This window comes from Centruroides sculpturatus, unplaced genomic scaffold (genome assembly GCF_000671375.1).
Source record: "Centruroides sculpturatus isolate CEXI.00-Female unplaced genomic scaffold, Cexi_2.0 scaffold290, whole genome shotgun sequence".
Classification (NCBI taxonomy): domain Eukaryota; kingdom Metazoa; phylum Arthropoda; class Arachnida; order Scorpiones; family Buthidae; genus Centruroides; species Centruroides sculpturatus.
The window spans coordinates 447,321-468,841 of record NW_019384526.1 but is presented as its reverse complement, the minus strand read 5'-3'; the positions used below and the strand labels follow the sequence as shown (position 1 = coordinate 468,841).

The window sequence follows — 21,521 nt, the reverse complement described above, 5'->3', positions numbered from 1 at the left end:
CTCTGTTATCTTATCGCTTGGTATAATTTGATAAGAACTAGAAAAACACCATACTATAAGAAAATATAACAGCAACATGATGGAATAAGAATCGATGTGTATAGAATACCAACACCTTGGAAACATGTCAGAAATTTTTGAAAAAGAAATTAATATATTAATACTTGCAACTTTCAACATTTTTTTGAAGATGTTTGTTGCTTAGTTACTACGTAAAAAATTTATAATATAAATAATTATAGCCTATAATGTTCATATTATCGACAATACTAAGATATAAAAAAATAAACAAGTTTTAATATATTATTTTAGTTATTAAGTATTATTATTAGTTATTAATTTAGTTATTATTATTATTATATTACTATTTATACATTATTTTTATTTTTAAACTTGTTGTGATGATGCATTAATTATCCTATCCTGTTATGTGGTTCTCTTGATTTATGACGTCTCCACTACCAGCTTAAATAAACATCCCACGTGAAGTGCTATTAATTGATTCAAGATACATTTATTACTCTACCTAAAATTTGTAATTTCAATAATTTATTACGTTTTATTGTTGTGTAGGGTCCGCAGGAGTGCACCATGGCAACAGTTTTAAAGATAAAAACTCAGTAAGAAACCACACTACTTAAAAATCACCTGTTTTTGCGTGTTACTTGGGAATTTATTGATTGTAAAGTTGCGTATAGGCATTCCATATATATATATATATACAGTGGGTGATCGGTTAACGAACAGATCGGATAACGAACACCTCATAGAACAAACACAAGAAGAAGCGATGTAAAATAATGAATACCGATTGGTCTTCCCATGTCTTCAGGAAACAATTCGAAACTTTTCGGAGTGTGGGAAACGTCGACATCGACGCTCAAGCCGGTATATACCGATCGGATAGTATTCCTCCGAACTTTGAAACTCTCCCTTGTAATTCCAGCCTTTTATTTTTCTGACAAAATAATTCTTTTATGTATTCGCGAGACTGTCGGGTAGGTAATCGTTAAGTTTTGCGTCTGTTTTTCTTTTCGAAAGGTGAGAGTATAATAGCAAAGGTAGAGAGTGGGCAGAAGATAACTAATGTTGCTGGGCAGTATGGCGTAAACAGGTCTACAGTAGGCTGAAGTTCAATCTTATTTAAGAAACATACTGTATAATCAAGAAGACTCAAGCAGCTAAAGGAGTAACAAAAATCACATCTGAGAAATAAAGAACATCGAAGAGTTCATAATGGAACCTGAAACAGATCTGACGACAGAAGAACGCCAAGAACTCTTGAATGAAGAACACCAAGAATCTCGGCGAGATATGTTTCTTTCTGAAAAAGAGGATTAATGCCGATATCTGTTATTAAAGATCGTTTGAAGAAGTGGGAGGATGTCAGAACAACGGTCTTAGAATGGCATCTAAACCAGGTTGAGGCTTGGGGATTTCTACAATTGCAATGCTATTAATTACTTAAAAATCCTGAAAAAGAGAGGAAAGCAATTGACATTAGACATATTCTTTAACCATTTCAACGGAAAAAAATATGACTAATAAAAATGCAAGACTGTGTGTGTATGTATTTTTATTATTACATATAAATAAACGTAGTAAGAAAGTATATATTTTTTTATTTTTAGGGGTCTTTAGAACGAATTAATTAAATTCCCATAGAAACCTATGGTAAATCGATAATCGGTTAACGAACAATTCGGATAGCGAACAAAGTCTTGGAACGGATTATGTTCGTTAACCGATCACCCACTGTATATATATAGGCCTATATATATATGATTGTGTTCGGAGAACAATTTAAAAAATCTAGCAATGAGTTGCGGAACTTTCCCGACTTTTATAAAATTTTAATTTCAACATAACATTTGTATCATTAATCAAAATAAATAACTAAAATTGTACGTGGCGTCAGCTGTTATGAGATTTTGTTATAAAAACTTTTATATTTTTTTAATTATTATAAAATAGCAAAAGACTTAATTTTGAGGGTAGATATGAGTTTTATAAAACACTGTAAACTCTAATAAGTAAAATCGTCATTAAGTCTGACCCTCGCAAGATATGACACATGACCTCCCTCCATCCCCTTGACCTTTTACAACAAAAATTTAATAGCATTAATTTCCCTTATATACAATCTACCATGCCATATTTCATTTTTTTATCTTTACCCCTTCCTAAGATATTAAGCGAAATAGATGCCAATACACAGGCGCGTGCACACATACCCACGAAATTTTTTTTTTTGCGTTTTTTGGGTTCAGGGGGTCTCAAAACATGACCGGCGGGTATCAGATTACAGGATTTTTCACGTATTACACGTACTGTATAATAAAAAAAACACTTGGTTCACAGATTCGTTATCGTATTAATTACGATTATGAATGTTTTGCTGATGGTACTGTACGTATCAATACAATAAACAAATGGCGACTGAGTATACACGTACAGTACACCAGTCTTTCACACATCGAGGTAACACAATAATTCCATGTAAGCCATCCCATTGGAGTGTCGGACGAACTATAGACTTTATTGTACAGGAAGTTTGGTCTCTGTGTATTAAAAACTGTGGCTACACCTCTCTGATGAAAAACGACACAATCCCATATAGATGCAAGCTTTGTTGTTTGTTTTAATATAAAGTATATGGCTTCTGGTCCTTTGGCGTGGCGCGAACTCACGACCAAGTGTTCAATGGTTTTATCCATTCAGCCACTGGAGATTAAATTGTGCAGAAATATCATTCGTATCACTAATTGGCGTTAGACATTATTTCAAAATACAAAACACAAAAATAGTGGAAAAAAATGTATTTAATAATGGATTAAAGTTGAATTTACAATTATGTTAACAAGAGAATATTTATTATTTTAAATAGTTCTTGGAGTCATACGAACGTAAACATCTTTCGGTGTCGATCCATACAACGAATGATTACACTTTAACACCTAAAAAAAATATAAATACTTATAATTATTCATTAGCAAAGTGTTTGAACAATATGAAACATATAAAAAGAATAAATTTAAAAAAGTCCTTAGTTTTATACATGTGTTTGCTAAAAATATTAGGTTAAATCAATAAAGAAACAGCTGGGACGACCACCATCCTGTTACTTTTGGCTAGTTATTTATTGATTACCTTAGAAATACTACAAACATTGTGCGTAATTAATTGTTTTACAACAGAACTTTTTAAAATTTTCAACTAAATAAAATTATTTTTAATAATTAAAAAAACAATTACATAATCTGGCGGTTTATCCAGTTTATATTTCATTAAAACTCGAACTAAGGTAATTTTGATAACTGTCAAGGCAAATCGCATTCCAATACAATTCCTTGGTCCATTTCCAAACGGTTGGTAAATTGTGGTATTAATGTTTCTTTTATTTTCGGCAGAAAATCTTAAAATTAAAAATTAATTTATTAATAATATTCATTTTAAATATAATTCATTAAAGTAATGAAAACATTTGGAAAGAGTATCAAAGTAAACACAGTCGACCCCCCTATAACACTGTTGATAATTCCGTTTTATATGAATTCCATGTTGTACGAGTCACTTAGATTTCACTTAGATTTTACAAATACGTGTGCCGGGATCACGTATATAAAACGGAATTATCAACAGTGTTATAGGGGGGTCGACTGTATGTAATTTTTATTATATACAGAGTGATCTTAATTACAGTACATCTATTCAACGCTGTCTGAAAGGAAATGTAGCATGTCTAATTGTCATTTTACCAACTCTCACAGGGCGATATTGAATTGTAACTTATCAGTGCCCAGAAAACGCTGTTTCAACTACAACTTACCGGTATTAAATGGTAATAGAAGGCCGTATTTGAATGTTTATTTATCAACTCCCAGTGTAAATTGATAAATGAATGACAATTAAAAGGTGCCTTAATTTAGTTTCGATATCATTATCAGAATATTTTATTGCTTAATATATAATAATTCCAATATAAAATTACCTGTCAGGATTAAAAATGTCTGGTTCGTTCCAATATTCTGGATTCCTGTGCAATAATTCAGGAGAAATACTTACAATTACATCTTCGGGAATAGTTTTTCCTTTATATTTGAATACTTTTTTAACTTTTCTGTTAATAGATCTGTAAGATCATCAATTGATTAAAATAAAATTTATTACTCTAATTATTTTAAATTATTTTTTTTAATATAGAATATACATACAAAGAGGAAGCAGGATGTAAACGTAAAGTCTCTGATATAATTTGATCCAAATAATCCAATTTTTCCAAATCTTCATATTGAATTTCAATCTAAATACATAATTTAGAACGTTAAGTCTTTAAGTAATATAAAAACATGAATATTTCTGTACGAGAATTTTACACTTTTTCCTTCTAAAATCGTTCTTATCTGATTTACTGCTTTCTCTTGAATTTCTAAGTGCGTTGCTAAATAGTAGGACGAGTAAGCAAGAATTGAACTGGTTGTGCCGAATCTATTATCGGGAAATATTATTAATATTTCTGTATGCAAGCGAATTAATCTAATTAACAATTTTAAACTTGCCCAGTTGCCATAAATACCAATGCATTCCCTGTTATTTCATCATCAGACAATCTTATGTGGCTGTTTCCAACTGCGATGATAACATAAATGATTTACAAACCGAAAATTTAATTTATAGATAATATTTCTTACGCTATGGTCACCATTAGTGGATTCTTCCGTCTCTTTATCATTCTTGGCATCTAGATCTTCATCGTTAACATCGTGTAAAAGCTTTGTTTCTACTTTTCCATCGATCATACTTTGAAGTAGATCTTCCTTTTTCTAATGAAAATTGACATTCTTGGAGGTTTTTACTTGGGGGATTTTAAATTTTCAGTAGTTATACTCACAGTAAAAGATAATTTGCGTTGGCGAATGACATCTTTCAAAGTATCCACTAATAATTTAACTGAAGGTTTATCATATTTACTATTGAAGTAGTCTCTTATTCTTCGAATTAATGTTGGTATTGGTTCTGTCTCCGGAAAACATACTAAAAAAATATATATATAAATTATAGCTTAGCTTTATAAATTTAATTCTTATTAATAATCAATAAAAACGTAGAAAATATTCATAATTCCTGATGTTTTTAGAATGATATCTGCATCATAATAAATAACATTTAAGTTCATACTAGCTTCACTTCCAATATCATATTATGGAATTTATTATTATAAAATTTATATTTGAATGTCATAACTGCAACATTGCAGTGATTGTATATAGTAGCCTACATATATAACCATTGATACAGTAATTGATGAGCAGTAATAACATTATTCATATCATTTTTTGAATTGTTAACCTCTTCCATTTTTATATTATATTCAACTTCTTAATCAATTATATATTAAAAAAACATTTTATAAATTATTTTTACAACTACTGTATTAAAATATAAAATTCTCAACCTGATAGTAATGAAGAAATATCAGAAGATGGAGTGTTCAAGACTTTTCCAAGAGATTCCAAGAACAAGTCGCTTTTTCCTTTCTGAACACCGCAATTAAATCCAAATGTTGTCCTGCATATTATATCCAAAGTTAAACTTTTATAAAATGGATATAAATCGAAAGAACTTTCATTTTTGGATTCTTCTTCGACATTTACAAAAAATTCATCAATGGCTTCATTAAAATTGTAAAACATCTGAAAAAAAGTAAGAAATTATAAGACAGTATCAATTAAATACGTAAATAATTCACGATATAAAGCTGATTTATTTAATCTAACAATGGATAAACTTCACTTGAAAGTCAAACATGAGATGCAATTGATAACTGCCATAACGTTATAAAGGTTAGGCAGGATAAAGTTCCTTATTTAAAAGAAAAATTTGAAATAAATCAATATATAAAATAACTTACCAATTTTAATTTTCTAGAACTAAAACATGGATTTAATATACAACGTGATATCTTCCATTTTTTATCTCTTCCAGCTGGTAAACTTTTCGTTCCAACGTGATGTGGAATACTCGCATCAAGTAACATAAACTATAAAATTAACAAATATATATTATTAATTAATCTATTACTAATTAATTAAAATAAAATATATATTAAAATAATCATCATTTTCGGCTTACATCTTTATTACAAAAATTTCTGAAATGTTTTATCTGAATTATCTTAATTAATTCTGGATCATTAACTAATAAAATCGGTTTGGCTCCTAGAAAATACCTGAAAAAATGATTTAAAAAATCATTTAATAAATCAATTAATCTTCGTAATATAATTAATTTTAAAATTTCTTTACCCAAAAATATTTCCATATTTTTTTCTGTTTTCATACTCAAAAAATTCTTTCTAAAAATATAAAATTATTTAATTTTGATGTTTGTGTAATTATCTCTAGATTTTAATGTAGAAAGATCTGAAAATTTTAAATTAAGGGAGGAAAAAAAAGTCTTACCAATTGAATAATTTCCCTCAAATTTCCTGTCCAAAAACTAGGTTTGGGTCCTGGAATTCTGTTATCAGAAAACACAGAAAATTTTTGTTTTCTCCATCTGTAAAATACAAGAATTTACATATTAATAAGCCCATACACATACCAATTTATATGCCAACACACTAATAAGTACTATGGAAATAAAAACAATTTTTTAAAGAAAAGTCTTACTTATACAGTAGTATTTCTCAATATAATATGGGTATAATGTATAAGTTTAATATATTTACAGTACAGTAGTATTATACAATAGTACAGTTGTATTATTTGTATTATACAATCTATTTCTATCTACATTCAATACTAAAATTGGTTTTTTACGTGTATCAAACTCTACTTAACGATTGTATAAAAATTAAGTATTTAATTTACTTAATTAATAGAAGATTTATCATAAAAATAATTAGGAAAAAGAAAATACAATGCTTCAAATTACTTAATTATTTCTTCATATTTAATTATAAAAGGTTATTTAAAAGTTAATTTTATAATTTATTAATTTTTCAAATATTACTAAGAAGACCTTTCATTATATAATTCCTGTTAAACTGATAACCGCGCCGTTAATCTAATCTTCCGTTTAGTGAAATAGGATGTAAGTGGATAAGTGCCGTTTGAGAGGGACTAATGATTACATTTATTCGCTCCCTCTTTGAAAGGTTAACATTTTCTCCTTTGATCCTATCTGCTATAAAATGGGATACAATTCTTACCTTAATCGTAATATATATCCCACTAATGTTCACTCCTTTATCACTTTTTACCACCCTTATTTCTACCTCAAAATATGCATTTTAACTCAAATTATATTTTAAAAAAATCTCCAATTTTAAGAAATCTTTAAATATTTTACATAAAATCCTTTGGCATCACTGCGAAATCTATGGATAATGACTTAAGTCCTATCATGGGACGTACGAAAATCCTTCTGTTCTTTATATTATAATTAAATGCTGTAATTTTCTATTTAAATTTTATATATATACAGATGTTTAAGAATATATATTTCATACAAATATGCCATATTTAGTGTGTATAATGTAATCTAGCAACCAGAAAGAGCGCTAGAAGTAACTTTCAGATGCAAATATAAGATTTAAAATTCAAACTAAAACGATAATAATTAAATTTATATTATTAAATCTAAATCTTGTAAGCTCTGTATCATTTATTTATAAGATAATAACGTAAACTTATGATACAAAATCACGAGAGCACTGTTACAAGTGACAGACTCTAGATAATAAATATTAGGTATTATAGGATAAGTGTTAAATATAAAAAATTACTCACCCGAACCAAGTTAATATTAAAATTCCAAAAAATATTAAAATATTAACAATGTATACAGACATAACTTTTGAAAACTTTTCAACTCTATCAATCTGCACTTTGCACTCAACTTTTACAATTAACTCCTCTTATCAGACCTTGTTATCAATCTGACTACTCTTTAATTAAATATATTATTAATAAATAGTTAGCTGAGTTTTCGTATAAATATAATCTTTTATACGTAATTACAAATAAATTTCTGTAGTTAAATAATGCAGCACAGTAATTCCTTGACAGATTTATAATGTGTAATTATTCCACAAGATGGCGGCACATATGCAACTACTGTATTAAAATATAAAATTCTCAACCTGATAGTAATGAAGAAATATCAGAAGATGGAGTGTTCAAGACTTTTCCAAGAGATTCCAAGAACAAGTCGCTTTTTCCTTTCTGAACACCGCNTTACCTTGTAAGGACAATGCTTTGTGACCTTCAAACAAAACTAACTTCGTTTTATGAGGTAATTGCAAGAGAATTGCATAATTACGGAGTATTGTTTATCTAACCAGTTAAGTGAAAACTAACCTGACAGGTACTCGCGTGTTTGTCTGGTAAAATATGGATTAGGTCAGTAGGACAGATTCTTATAATTATTTCATAAATATAGTCCTTAATATTTATATCAAAACATAGAATTATATAGGCCTTTAAACATTTAGAAATTTATAAAGCATCTTAAATCAAAATCTTCATGCATAAATTGCCATATTTTGTTAGGTTGAACTTTACTCAAATTATATTTTGTGTTGAGTAAATAAGTAGATAAAGTAACGAATTTAATTAATTCTTCTTCAGTTTAATTAAATTTACGTGGAATAAAATACGTAAAAATCTTGAATTTTTATTGCTAAACTGTTTTAAACTCAATTGTGCATTTTATTAAATAATGAATATAAATTAAACAGACGTATTTGTCAAAAAACTGTATTAATACATTGACTTAGCACTATAGTACTTCCCACTTAAATATATATTAATAAATCTTATAATAAATTATTTTGCATATTTAAAACATTTCTTATCTATAAATTCCCTGTTTATAATGTTATTAATGGCAATATCTCAGCATTACTCCTTATAAACAATACATTATGTTTCTATTATTTAGAGAAGAAAGCAAACACCTGACATACAAAATCACGTGATAAAACTATACATGGAAAAACATTATATAAACATTAATATACTCTAAATGATATAAACATTGCACTTTAATATGATTTGACCTACTTTATGCTTTGTAAACAACTCGTTTATTAAGGCTTGCTAGAGTTGGGATTGTAAAATATATATAAAATTTTATAATTATGGTGAAAATTTGCAATGTTATTCAGCATTTATTAATTAAGGAATAGATTTTTCCAAATAATTATAAATAAATTAAATGTTTCTGTACTATTTTGGAGTAGGATCCAAATTTAGTAAATAGACACTAAAACAGTAATAACAAATGCATAATTTACTACATAAGCAGCTATTAAAAACGAAGAAATTAAATTTATCACATAGAAATTATTGTAAAACATACGCATCTCTTCATTAATATGCAACCAAAATAAATAAAAAAATCCAGCAATGGGTTGCGTAACTTTTCCAGCAAAAAAGTTAAAATTATGTGTGGCGCCATCTGTTATGAGATTTTATTTTAAAACTTTTTATATTTTTAATTATTATAAAATGGCAAAAACTTTAATTATAATATATATTGTAAAAGTTAATAACGAGTGAAATCAAGTCCAACCCTACTCCAGGTATGACACGTGACTGTATCTCCCTATCCCCTCGAGCTTTAACCATCAAAATTTAAAAGCATCAACCTCCCCAATACATAAACCTCCGAGCAAAATTTCATAAATTTTCGACAAAAGACACAGGAGTTATTGAGCTTCGAACTGGGAGAACAAAATCGTACTATCTCCACACACGCAGGAAAAAAACTCAAAATCTCCATACTTTCCTTCTGTTATACATAACAGCTGAGAAAGTAAAAATATATATATATCTTAACTCAATATGAGTTATAAGTGAGTTAACTCATTCATGGCTATATATGGTATTGTTTAAAGAACAGAGCATGCAAAATAATGTGATTTAAACAACAATACGAGCGCAATGTTTCCATATATTTCTTCATATGTCACTTCTACACTTTACAAGGAAAGTATGCGACATTATTTGTTATTGTTATCGATTATAGTTTGAAATTCTTATTGATCACAGGAGTAATTCCTGGTTCGATTTCTATTAAATAGTCCTTTTGCAATAACGATGATTAATGTTATTCAGTTCTGTAATATAATAAATTGCACTTTTGTCTGTATTCAAAACATATATTTTATACAATAGAAATGTCACAACGTATGTAAGGTAATTGTCAAGCATCATTTTTCTCCAGTGACAAAAATTTAAATTAGAATTTCCTCCTTTAACTTCTGTCCTCTACGTTACCTTTAAGCATTGTGTGTGTGTGTGTGTGTGTGTGTGTGTGTGTGTGTAATTCTTTGATTCACACGAATAATAAACGTTTCAGAACAAATTTTTAAATGATAATGGCGTGTTTGTAAACAATATTATTTTTTAATTCCATAATAAAACACTATTTATATATTTTGAATATAATTTTAATTTTGTACCATTAATATCATCATTAACGCTAGTCATGAACGTCAGTGGAGAAGCATAAACAAAAGCGAAGGTCACTTCAAAAAAATTGATAATATTTTCACCTCCAGGGAAAGAATGGCGCTTTCATTTGTTATTCTAATCTCTTACGTGATATCAATTAATAAATTTCTAACGAATGACAAAGATAATAATAACTAAATGTTTAATTCTTACTGATACACTTCTCCGTGTGAATTTGATTTTGGTGTTTAAAGTATACACACGTGTAAGATCAATTAAGAAATTATTACCAAATTCTAAGCGATTTAATCGTAATATTTACCTTGTAAGGACAATGCTTTGTGACCTTCAAACAAAACTAACTTCGTTTTATGAGGGAATTGCAAGAGAATTGCATAATTACGGAGTATTGTTTATCTAACCAGTTAAGTGAAAACTAACCTGACAGGTACTCGCGTGTTTGTCTGGTAAAATATGGATTAGGTCAGTAGGACAGATTCTTATAATTATTTCATAAATATAGTCCTTAATATTTATATCAAAACATAGAATTATATAGGCCTTTAAACATTTAGAAATTTATAAAGCATCTTAAATCAAAATCTTCATGCATAAATTGCCATATTTTGTTAGGTTGAACTTTACTCAAATTATATTTTGTGTTGAGTAAATAAGTAGATAAAGTAACGAATTTAATTAATTCTTCTTCAGTTTAATTAAATTTACGTGGAATAAAATACGTAAAAATCTTGAATTTTTATTGCTAAACTGTTTTAAACTCAATTGTGCATTTTATTAAATAATGAATATAAATTAAACAGACGTATTTGTCAAAAAACTGTATTAATACATTGACTTATAAGAATATATATATATATATATATATATATGCAGGGTGGCCCAAAAGTCTATTAACCATTGTAATGACTAAATTGCTTCTATTTCCTTGTTCAGTACACTTTGATATACACTTTCAGTGTTGAATTTCTTGCAAACATGGTTAACTGACTTTTTGACCATCCTGTATATAGTGCAGGATTACCACTAGGCAAGTGTAGGACGTGTCTAGGATTCCCGAGTCTCGGAAACTCTAAAATTTAAAAACAATAAAGTAACTTTACGGTTGCAATTGTGTATCATAATTCATAAACAATCCTGTAGCCAAAATTAGGATTTATTAGTTCAAGATGTGGTAAAACTACGCAAAGGGCCTCAAAAGATATCAATCCACCAGTGTATAAATAAGCATTTTTCAAATCATAAGGACCATTTTTCAATGATCGTCATACTTTCCCAGAAAAGTAATAATATTTTTCTCTAAATTATGCACTTTAAACACTAAATAAACCATTTGCATGCCAAATTTCACAATGTTTAATTCTTCACCATTTGATATTCATTAAATAATTAATTGAGTTCAATTTTTATGTCATAGAAAATAAATCGAGTCATTAAATATTACGCAATCAAATCCTGAATATATATATATATATATAATAAACACTAATTCCATTTACTTCTTAGAATTATTCACCTAAGTGGAATCATTTATAATTTATGTTTAAAAATTGGTGGTAGGTATTGTATTTTTCCTTGTGTATACAAATAAATTGGTATTTTGATTTCTTATTTTTTAAATATTCACAGAAATACGTTCCTGACCTCATTTGTTTAGACCACACCTTTAAGAATTGGAAGTTACAACTTATGAAAATGGGTCAATTCTTTCCTTTTTTTTTCTTTATAAATGAGATTAGCTGCGTGTTCCCAGAGTTATAAGGCTTTTGTGGGGGTGGGAATTGATGAGGTTCAGTTGGAAGAGGGTGATAAAAACAATGGTCTTAGTAACTAAAATCTAAATTTATTGACTTGAGTACTATAATAATTAAAAAAAATTATTGCTCAGATTTAAGTTAAGAGGGTTATTAGGGGATGGGAACTCTACAGTATTTTTATAGGATTATTCGTGCCAAATTTGTTGTGGATACGTTTAACATTATAGAGCCATTTACCTAACATAATATATATATATGTAAGTTATGGAATTAAATATTAAGTTATCACAATTTATTCTTTAGTTTATGTGTGTTAAAAAGTGTAAAAACCCTTAACTTTACCTCATTTCCGCTACGGGATATGATATCATATTGAAAGAGGAAGTGGCTTTTTTAGAATTTTCCTTTGCTGAATAGCGTAGACCATAAAAGCAATAAATAGCCTTTTTTTCACATCGTCAGTGATATATTCATTTGACCTTGCAAACTCTACTTCTTTTCTGTTTATACAAGTCTGAAACATTAAAAAAAATTAACATAAATATTACTCTTTTGCTTTAAAAAATAGAACGTTACATACACTAAATTGGGAGTAATTTAACTTTAAAAATAACGAAAATTATTAATTTCTAATGCCTACTTAATATCTGTCCGTCACGTTCTAAAAGGGGAATTTCTACCTGTTTCCATTTAAACACTTTTGTAAACACTTAAAAGAAAATTTTATTTATTTATTTATTTATTTTAATTATTTTATCACATTATATTTGAACAGAATAAGCTAAGCGCTATCGACTTTGCACATATTTTGTGGGATAAAATTCATCTAATGTAATTCAAAAGCTGATTGCAAGATAAATATGAAGAAATTTTGCTTCTATTTAAGTCATTAAACAAACTAATTTCGTCATTTTACGTGTTATTTTTAAAATGATGAACGTTCGTGAATATGCGCCTTGTAATAAAGACTCTACGCAACGTGGCACATGTTTATAGGCCTATAAACAAATAAAAAATTGCAAATTAAAAAAAAAATAACTTAAAATAAAATAAATTATTTGTCATCAAATTATATATATATATATATATACATTATTGCATAATATCCTGTATTTTCTCCGAAAGAGATAAGCATCATTTCAAGTAATACACATTCAACCTCGTCCCGTATAAACAGTTGGAAATTTTAAAAAAATTGATAATAATAAATGGTATCTGATAATTATATATTCCTTCATCACGCAATAAACACTAATTTAGTACTAGAAACTACTGTAATTTCATTCAAAGGTGCTTTATGTGAGTGTATTAATGCAATCTTTCTTCATGTTGTAATTCGAGATTGCTTCAAAGATATTTGTATTGTTCCTACTCTAAAGAAAAATATGGGTTGGAGGGTGTAATAGTTAAAGTCAAAGGTTGTTAACTATCAAAGTTTTTTTGTTTCAAGCAAAATATAGAATAAAAAATAAATTCAAATTACCACAGGTTGACTCAAAAGCCAGTTAACCATTATAAACACACTAATAAATTCAATTTGTTATTTTTATTCACAAGTGTACCAAATTAATATTTGATAAATTGTACGAAGATGACAGATGAGAGAGAAAATCTCTCATCTATCATCCTAGAAGAGTCGATTTTGTATTGTGTTATTCGAAATTTATCAATATATGATTGGTTAAAAGAACCATAAAATGTTAAGTTTGTTGCTAAATATCCTGTGTTTAACATTTTGTATTTCATTATAAGACGATATAATGTTAATTTGAATAAAATAAATAAAAATTCATACACTTTGTCTTCTTTTATATACATAAAATATCATTTTTTAATACAATATTAACAAAAATTTAGTATAGATAATTAATTTAAAGAAGTTAAAACTTGAGAAAAGTAACATCCTTTTGCTTATAATCACAACTTCAGTGTGTAAAGTTTTCATTTTAATACACTTGTATATGTATTTTAAAATTTTGAAGAATGTTGGATGTTACATACAACAGCAACATATAAATTTAAATAATATAATTAATCTTCATATAATTAGAATTCTATTTTATTGAATTATCTAAAAAACCACACTCTTATAAGTTAGTTTATCATCGTAGAATGGTAATTTATATATCTCAATATAATATAAATCGATGTCTCATGTTGGCTTAGAACTTAAGAACTACTAAATACATGTTCATCGAATATGTTCAACACGATAAATTATACACGAAACAAATTATAGGTCATATATGTCGGGTCATCAAGAACCTAAAGACCTTTTTAGTTACACTTTCATAACAGTAACTTGAAATTCGTGTAGTAACTTCCTCCTTATCATTAATTTTACTATGTATGAATATATATAAACAATATGTTCAGTAATTACTCGAGAACACGTGTGCATTTATATCTTAATACGTACAGTACATGTGTCTATCCAACTAAATTAATTAATAAGATTCAGTAAAACTTCGATTTAGCGCTACCATTATTTTTATCTCTGAAACAGGCACTAAATCGAGTGTGACACTAAACTGAAGAACTCAAAACAGTAATAATCATGTATACTATAATTAAGTCTACACACAAGTTTCAGTTTAAGAGTTTGAAAAATCTCATATTTAGTAATTCTTATATACCGAAGGGTTATATTGGTTCAAATATTCACAAGGGAAGTGCTATTTATAAGCGCTATATCGAGGTTTGAGTGTGTATAGTTGTATAAATTGTCTTTGAAAACGCACACACAAATTAAGATAAAAAATTTGTCACTCGAAATTTCACAATGCAAGTCATCTGATGTCATTTGATTGTGACACTACTTCTATTTCTCATATTTTTATTAGTGATGTATGGAATCCTTATAATCTTTATAGTCTATTCCTAACGTTTCTATATTAAAAATACATCAGGAATAGAATATAAGAATTCTGTTTAATATTTCTGTACAGTTTCTAAAGATACAAGAATAAAATGTTTTTTTTTTTTTTATCGTTTTAGCAACTTTAAGATGAGTTAAGTTCATCAATTAATCTGTAATTTTAGATTTATTAATTGAAAAATAAAAATTTTGCTATTGAATCGTCATAATGCACATAAACCTCGATATAACGCCAATAGATAAATACCCACGAACGAATCTTAAATAGAGAATGCTTCAGCCTAATTTGGTGATAACACTGAACTACAAATGGCAGTGTTATCACCAAATTAGCCTGTGTTACAACCCATTTTCAAACTCTCAAACTAGTGTTTGCACTTCATTGTTTTTTTAAATAATTCTTATTGATCGAGGTACTTCGGTTTAGCGCCACGTTCGGAGGCGAAGATATATCGAGGTTTGACTGTTCTTTAGAATATTCCTTCTTTAAATCTTTATTTAATCACAAATAAAGTACTGTAAAAATAATTTCAAATGGTAGAATTGACACAACGTATCGTGCAATTTTAATAGCATTCTGAGAATAATAAAAACGTATTTTAAAAAAGACTTTTGTTATTCTCAGAATNCATAGACTAAGGTCTAAAAATAGCAAAATAAATATTTCTGAAAGAAGAAAAAATATATTATAATATAAGTAGGTAACTGACTTGTTTGAGTGAAGCAATTAAAATTATACATAAGCATAATTACAAATTGTAAAATTTCATGTTTTGCAATGAACATTACAAACTTTTCGATTTTGAAACTAAAAAATATATATTTAGAATTGACACAACGTATCGTGCAATTTTAATAGCATTCTGAGAATAATAAAAACGTATTTTAAAAAAGACTTTTGTTATTCTCAGAATACAATAAATTAAATCTATTCAAACGTATTCATTTCAATATTTAAATAATTTATTTATAACTATTTATAGAGTGATAAATGAAACATTATCGCCATTTTTACTTCCTCACACAAGCTGGAATAAAACAAAAGATTTTGCATAAATTCAATTGAAAATTTAACTCAGTATCTATAAAAAAAAAACCCAATGAAAAATGAAGAAGACTGTGCAAAATACATTGCAATATATCTAATTGTATCACCATTAAATTAAAAAAAAAAGTAATAGCCTATACTCTGAAAATTGGTGCTAAATCGAGGTTCGAATGTATCCTTTATTTAATATAACAATTAATTAACTATTCTAACCATAATGAAGTGAGATATATGAAGAAAGAAAATTCAAGTCCCCGTGTTAATTGTATGCGATACGAAAGAAAGTAGGTCAAGATTATGATATTAACTTTAAGGTTACCAAATATTATAATAATAAACATATAATTAATTACAAAAGTGTAATTTATATCCGGAATCACAACGATTTGTCATTCTTTATAACTTGTCACGTTGTTGAGAAAAAAAGAAAACAATACAAAGCAAAAGACATTTTGACAGATTATCTCGAAATAACGTTCATACTTTAATGGAATTTACGTCGATAGAAATCACATTTTTTTTTTTGTATACAAGCAAGTAATTAATTTACATATTAATAAAATTGACTAAATGTTTTAACTGTGTTTTTATATGCTAATTGTAGAATTATATACAATAAGTTATACCTTAAAGGATCTCTCGAAGTATCTGTATTTACTTTTGCTTCATTTACCATTTCCAAGTGCACTAATTACAAAATCGATTCGGGATTTTCTTCGATTAGAGTCCATGTAATGGTTTAAATAGTCTTTGGTTTATTGAAAAAATCCAATAAAAAGATCTCTACAATAAAAATAAAGAGTGATAAATATTCTAGAATTCACAATTTAATTAAATAAAATACAATTGTAGTAAATACAGTACAAGATTTTCACATATCAGGCTTAAAAAGCTAGCAATGTTGCTGGATTTTTCCGGCATTTTTATGTGTTTTCATCTCTAATAATTGTTATAATTATTTTATAAGTTTTCAGATTGGTTCGGGGGATATTAAAGGGGTAGGGAAATATCTCCTGAACCAATACTCGGATTTTCCTGAAAATTTCTAAGAACATTTCGTTCTAATACGAAAACGTCCCTACAAAATTTCAGAAATTTTCGACGAAAGACACGAGAGTTATTAAGCTTCAAAGTAGGTGAACAAATGTGTACCCTCCATACACAGAAATGAAAAAAATGGAGATTTTCTGTATGTATGTATACAGAAAAGCCCTAATTTTTTTCATTTCTGAATGCTTCAAGGTCCCCTGAGTCCAAAAATTTCCATGTTTCGTTTTCATTTTACTTTCTCTCAAACAAAAAAAAAATTCAAATTTAAATTTCTTTTACCATTTTTTTTTTCATGTTTTTAATGTGATATCACGTAACAAAAACTGATTGTTGCTTACTTAACCATATTATGACGAATGGTGAATGCATCCGCATGTTTTTAAATAATATTTTCTACATTATTTTGCATCATAACCTTGGCATAAACTACAAATTGAATAGCTGTAAAGGTTTATAGAATATTTAAAAATGATAAATGACTTTTTCGTGTTAATAACCTGTTACAAAAATGCGGAAATTATTCAATATTAGATTAATGATGTAAGCTAGATAAATGAGATTTCTGAAAGACTTCTGCTTTAATTTTTCGTTATTTTGTAGAAAATATAATCGATTTTTTCATTTTAAATACCCGAAAAGAGGTTATTTTAACTTTTAGATATGATTCTGTCGGTTTTTTTGTGTCAGATATTTGTAAAATAAGGCTATAAGATGCACGTAAAATAGAAGATTAAGCACTATAATAGGATCATCAAACTTTTTGGCTGGTTCTTTTAAAGATTCTTTGACCTTTTATTGACCCCATCCTTTTTTTTTTGTGAGCCAGTATTAATCTAAATACCGTCTACTTAGGTGCAGCCATACAAGTATTGTCTATACAAGGTCTACTTAGTGTGTAAATTTACAACACCCCGAACTACAAGGACTACTTTAGGTCCCCTTCTCTACAGCATAGACTAAGGTCTAAAAATAGCAAAATAAATATTTCTGAAAGAAGAAAAAATATATTATAATATAAGTAGGTAACTGACTTGTTTGAGTGAAGCAATTAAAATTATACATAAGCATAATTACAAATTGTAAAATTTCATGTTTTGCAATGAACATTACAAACTTTTCGATTTTGAAACTAAAAAATATATATTAAAACTTATGATAAATTTTAAATTCCTTAAGAAATCTTATCAAAAAGTGTATTGATAGACCTTACATATGATAAAGTTGGGCGTATTTTACAGTATACCCCCGCTTTTACGACTGGTATAAATGCTCTATTACAGCTATTCAAGTGTCATATATTCTTGTTAGCCCTCTTGCTGTAGCTTATCGAGAACACAATCTCAATTTATAACATCACCTTAAGGGATTGTCTGAAATATAAATAATTATACATTATAACTCACTTAAAAATGATTTTAAAGCCATTTACCTCATTAAGAACAAGAATAAAAGCATTATTCTATACTCAATTTTGATATTTCCGTATAAATTTACTTAAACGTGCGCTAAAAATGTGATTTTTCACAGAATATTTATATTTAAAATATAAATATATAATAATTATACTTTAACGGTACACATAGTACACAGTAACATTTTATATTTCATTTCAGTTGCATGCTATGGAAACTTAAACCATGAAAAATGTAATATTCAATAATTTAACTGCATGTAAATTTATATAAAATATAGGTACAGGCCTTCAGGTATTCTATAAAGCATTGAATGTTCGGTATAACTTATGCAAAGCGGCATTGTTGCATTTAAAATGTACCTCCACCGTTAAGCACGCGAATCATTTATTTATTTATTTATTTTTTTTGTGTGTGTCCTTAGTCACTGACCTGTTACATTTTTTTTCTGCTTTTTAAACTGATCTGTTGTTGATGTCAGGTCAAATAAGGAAAAATTTCCCATTTCCTGTCGAATAATATTCTCTTCTGTGTGAAAATTTCAGTAACAAATGCTAGTTACAAACTTGATTAAAGGAAAATTACACTTTCATAAACTTATAACGTTAATTTATACCGGAATTTCTAAAAAAGTTGTTTAAATATAACACTTGGAACGTTTTATAATCGCGTAAGAGAGTTAAAAGCGTAATTTTAAACAACTTTCTATGAAATTTGTGTTACTTATAGGCTCAAAAATCCGAATTTTTCTGTAGAAATTACAGTAATTTTCAAGAATTTACATTATTTACCTAAAATATTACACAATTTGTGCACCAGAATGCGAAGAAATTAGATATTATATATAATTTTTTGAAGTGAAATATTAATAAAAAAAATGTTAATTACTTCAATAAGAGTAATTAAATTAATTAAAAATTGAATTTTATTTAATAAAATCTATAATTCTAGTTATATTTTATTTATTTATTTATTTATCGATTTATCTGCTTTTGACTCTTGTTTGTTTTTCTGACTGCAAAAAGTTTTGATGGATTAAAGGTTAATAGTAAGAGCAATTATTTACGCTGTCATACTATTATTATTTACGCTGTTGTAAGTAAATTATACCAAACAAAGAGGAAAAACATAACAAAAACTCAAGCCAAGTTTTAAATACCATTTAACCCAACTTTAAAGCTATTTAAATGACTTATTGTTAAAAACAACTACGACAATTTTGTAGATTTTAACCTGTTTATTATTAATTTCTACACTTTTATTTAAATTTTATTATTAAAATCTTTATTTTATTCATTTTTAATCCTTTACACAAGTAAATTTTATAATAGTAATGGTCACTTGATATTCATATTTTGAAGGGTCAACGACTAACTGAGACTCTTATTTTGAATGCAACTTTATCCTTAGTGTCTGCATATCCTTAGAATTTAAACTGGTATATAAAAATATAAATATGTCATTTTATTTAGGATATATCAAATGCATCATAACTGGAAGAGTAATTTCTATGAAAGGACGATTGTTATTACTATGTAATCCTATGGAAGAATAAATGTATATCTTGGGAGTATCCTGTTTACAACTATTTAATATATATCTACTTATTAATAAATTAATTTAACTGAACGTCAAGATACATTAAAAAGAATATAAGATTCTGATAGATAAACTGAAGCTTTTACTTAATACTTTTATATATTATCCAGCTTATTATTCAGTTTAAAAAAAAAACCATCTGTGAACGTTCATGATAAATGGAATAAACTAAAGGTCAAAGGTTTCCTGTTAACCTACTATGCTTATATATTATCTACATTAGTATATATGAATTTTTCATTGCTATATTCAAATTATATGACATTATTAAGCTATTAAAATATAAATTAATGCATATATTTTTAAATAATGCAGTTAAGTATATATGCAATTCATTATTTTAATTTTCACTTTATTAACAAGTGAAAAATTGTTTTAATTATAAAATAAAAATTGAGAAGAAATTAGTATAAATGTTATTACTGTATACAGACAAAAACAGTGCATTTTCTGTAGTTAATTTTACATGCTTTTGCACAGAAATTTTATTACTGTAAAAGTATTTTGAAAGTGGAAGTCAGTTCAATGATGTAGACTGATATATTTTGTGAATAGGTTCTACTTCAATGATCATTGTAATTCAGAACTGAAAGGGCTATAAAATAACCTTTTATAGGTCTTGTCTGTTAAAAATACTGTATTTATTACAGTTGAAGTTTGTTTTTTTTATGAATAACTGATTTAAAGATTGGTCAAGAACTCTTTTACAATGATTTTTTTCCCTGTTTTTTATTTATAAAATAGTAAAATAATAAGATAAAGTGTGAGATAATAGGAAAATATAGTAAAAGATCATATCTAATATACAAAATATGTACAATAATATGCAAGAATAAAAAAAAATACTTACAGCAAATCCTCAGTTGATAAGATTCTTAAAAGGTTAACCAACCTAAAATAAAATAAATAAATAAATTATAGGAAAATATTACAATAGATTCTCTTATGACGTACAAATCTAAAATGGCGGAAAATTTGAAAAATATAAATCATCCGTTATGGCAGATAAATCGAACATTCCAATATTAAAAGAATGTTTGAGGGAAAAATTAAGTAAAAACCCTTTAATAATTAATAATTTTCTAATATAAGTTAACTTACAATCATATTTCCATAGAAAACAAGAGCTTGGTAGCAGGAAATATTTGAAAAAAACCTCTGAATAGTAGGAAAAATTAAAAAATTACCTCCAAAAAAAAAATTAAAAAAAATTTAATAATAGGAAATAATTGTAATAAAGTATTTTTTATTTTAAGAAAATTGAATTTATAAAATAATCTACTATAAATTTTTGTA

General features: G+C 27.0%; 1 protein-coding gene across 4 annotated transcripts; it reads right to left on the bottom strand.

Annotated features, from left to right (window-relative positions):
* Positions 1-2,290: 2,290 nt before the first annotated feature.
* LOC111622878 (cytochrome P450 3A6-like) lies at positions 2,291-21,411 on the bottom strand. 4 transcript variants are annotated; one of them, XM_023365333.1, is made up of 18 exons: positions 21,327-21,411; positions 21,076-21,117; positions 18,425-18,584; positions 16,791-16,947; positions 12,581-12,752; positions 6,462-6,558; positions 6,306-6,355; positions 6,133-6,229; positions 5,912-6,040; positions 5,456-5,693; positions 4,892-5,034; positions 4,703-4,823; positions 4,560-4,629; positions 4,377-4,488; positions 4,215-4,303; positions 3,992-4,132; positions 3,256-3,415; positions 2,291-2,957 (listed from the first exon to the last, which is right to left on the bottom strand). In XM_023365333.1, the coding sequence occupies exons 5-18, from the start codon at positions 12,607-12,609 to the stop codon at positions 2,880-2,882; spliced, it is 1,554 nt and encodes a 517-aa protein (XP_023221101.1). In that variant the 5' UTR covers positions 12,610-12,752; positions 16,791-16,947; positions 18,425-18,584; positions 21,076-21,117; positions 21,327-21,411; the 3' UTR covers positions 2,291-2,879. The 4 variants fall into 4 exon arrangements, with proteins under 4 accessions (XP_023221101.1, XP_023221103.1, XP_023221104.1 ...); XM_023365335.1 differs by lacking the exon at positions 18,425-18,584 and having other exon boundaries at positions 21,327-21,388; XM_023365336.1 differs by lacking the exons at positions 16,791-16,947; positions 18,425-18,584; positions 21,327-21,411 and having other exon boundaries at positions 21,076-21,101.
* Between the last annotated feature and the right edge of the window lie 110 nt (positions 21,412-21,521).

Coding starts and splice junctions, on each gene's coding strand:
- LOC111622878 (XM_023365332.1), bottom strand. CDS start 7,855: ATGTCTGTATACATTGTTAATATTTTAATATTTTTTGGAATTTTAATA. Junction 6,356..6,461: donor TGAGGGAAATTATTCAATTG/GTAAGACTTTTT, acceptor TTATATTTTTAG/AAAGAATTTTTTGAGTATGA. Junction 4,304..4,376: donor CGATTTTAGAAGGAAAAAGT/GTAAAATTCTCG, acceptor TTATGTATTTAG/ATTGAAATTCAATATGAAGA.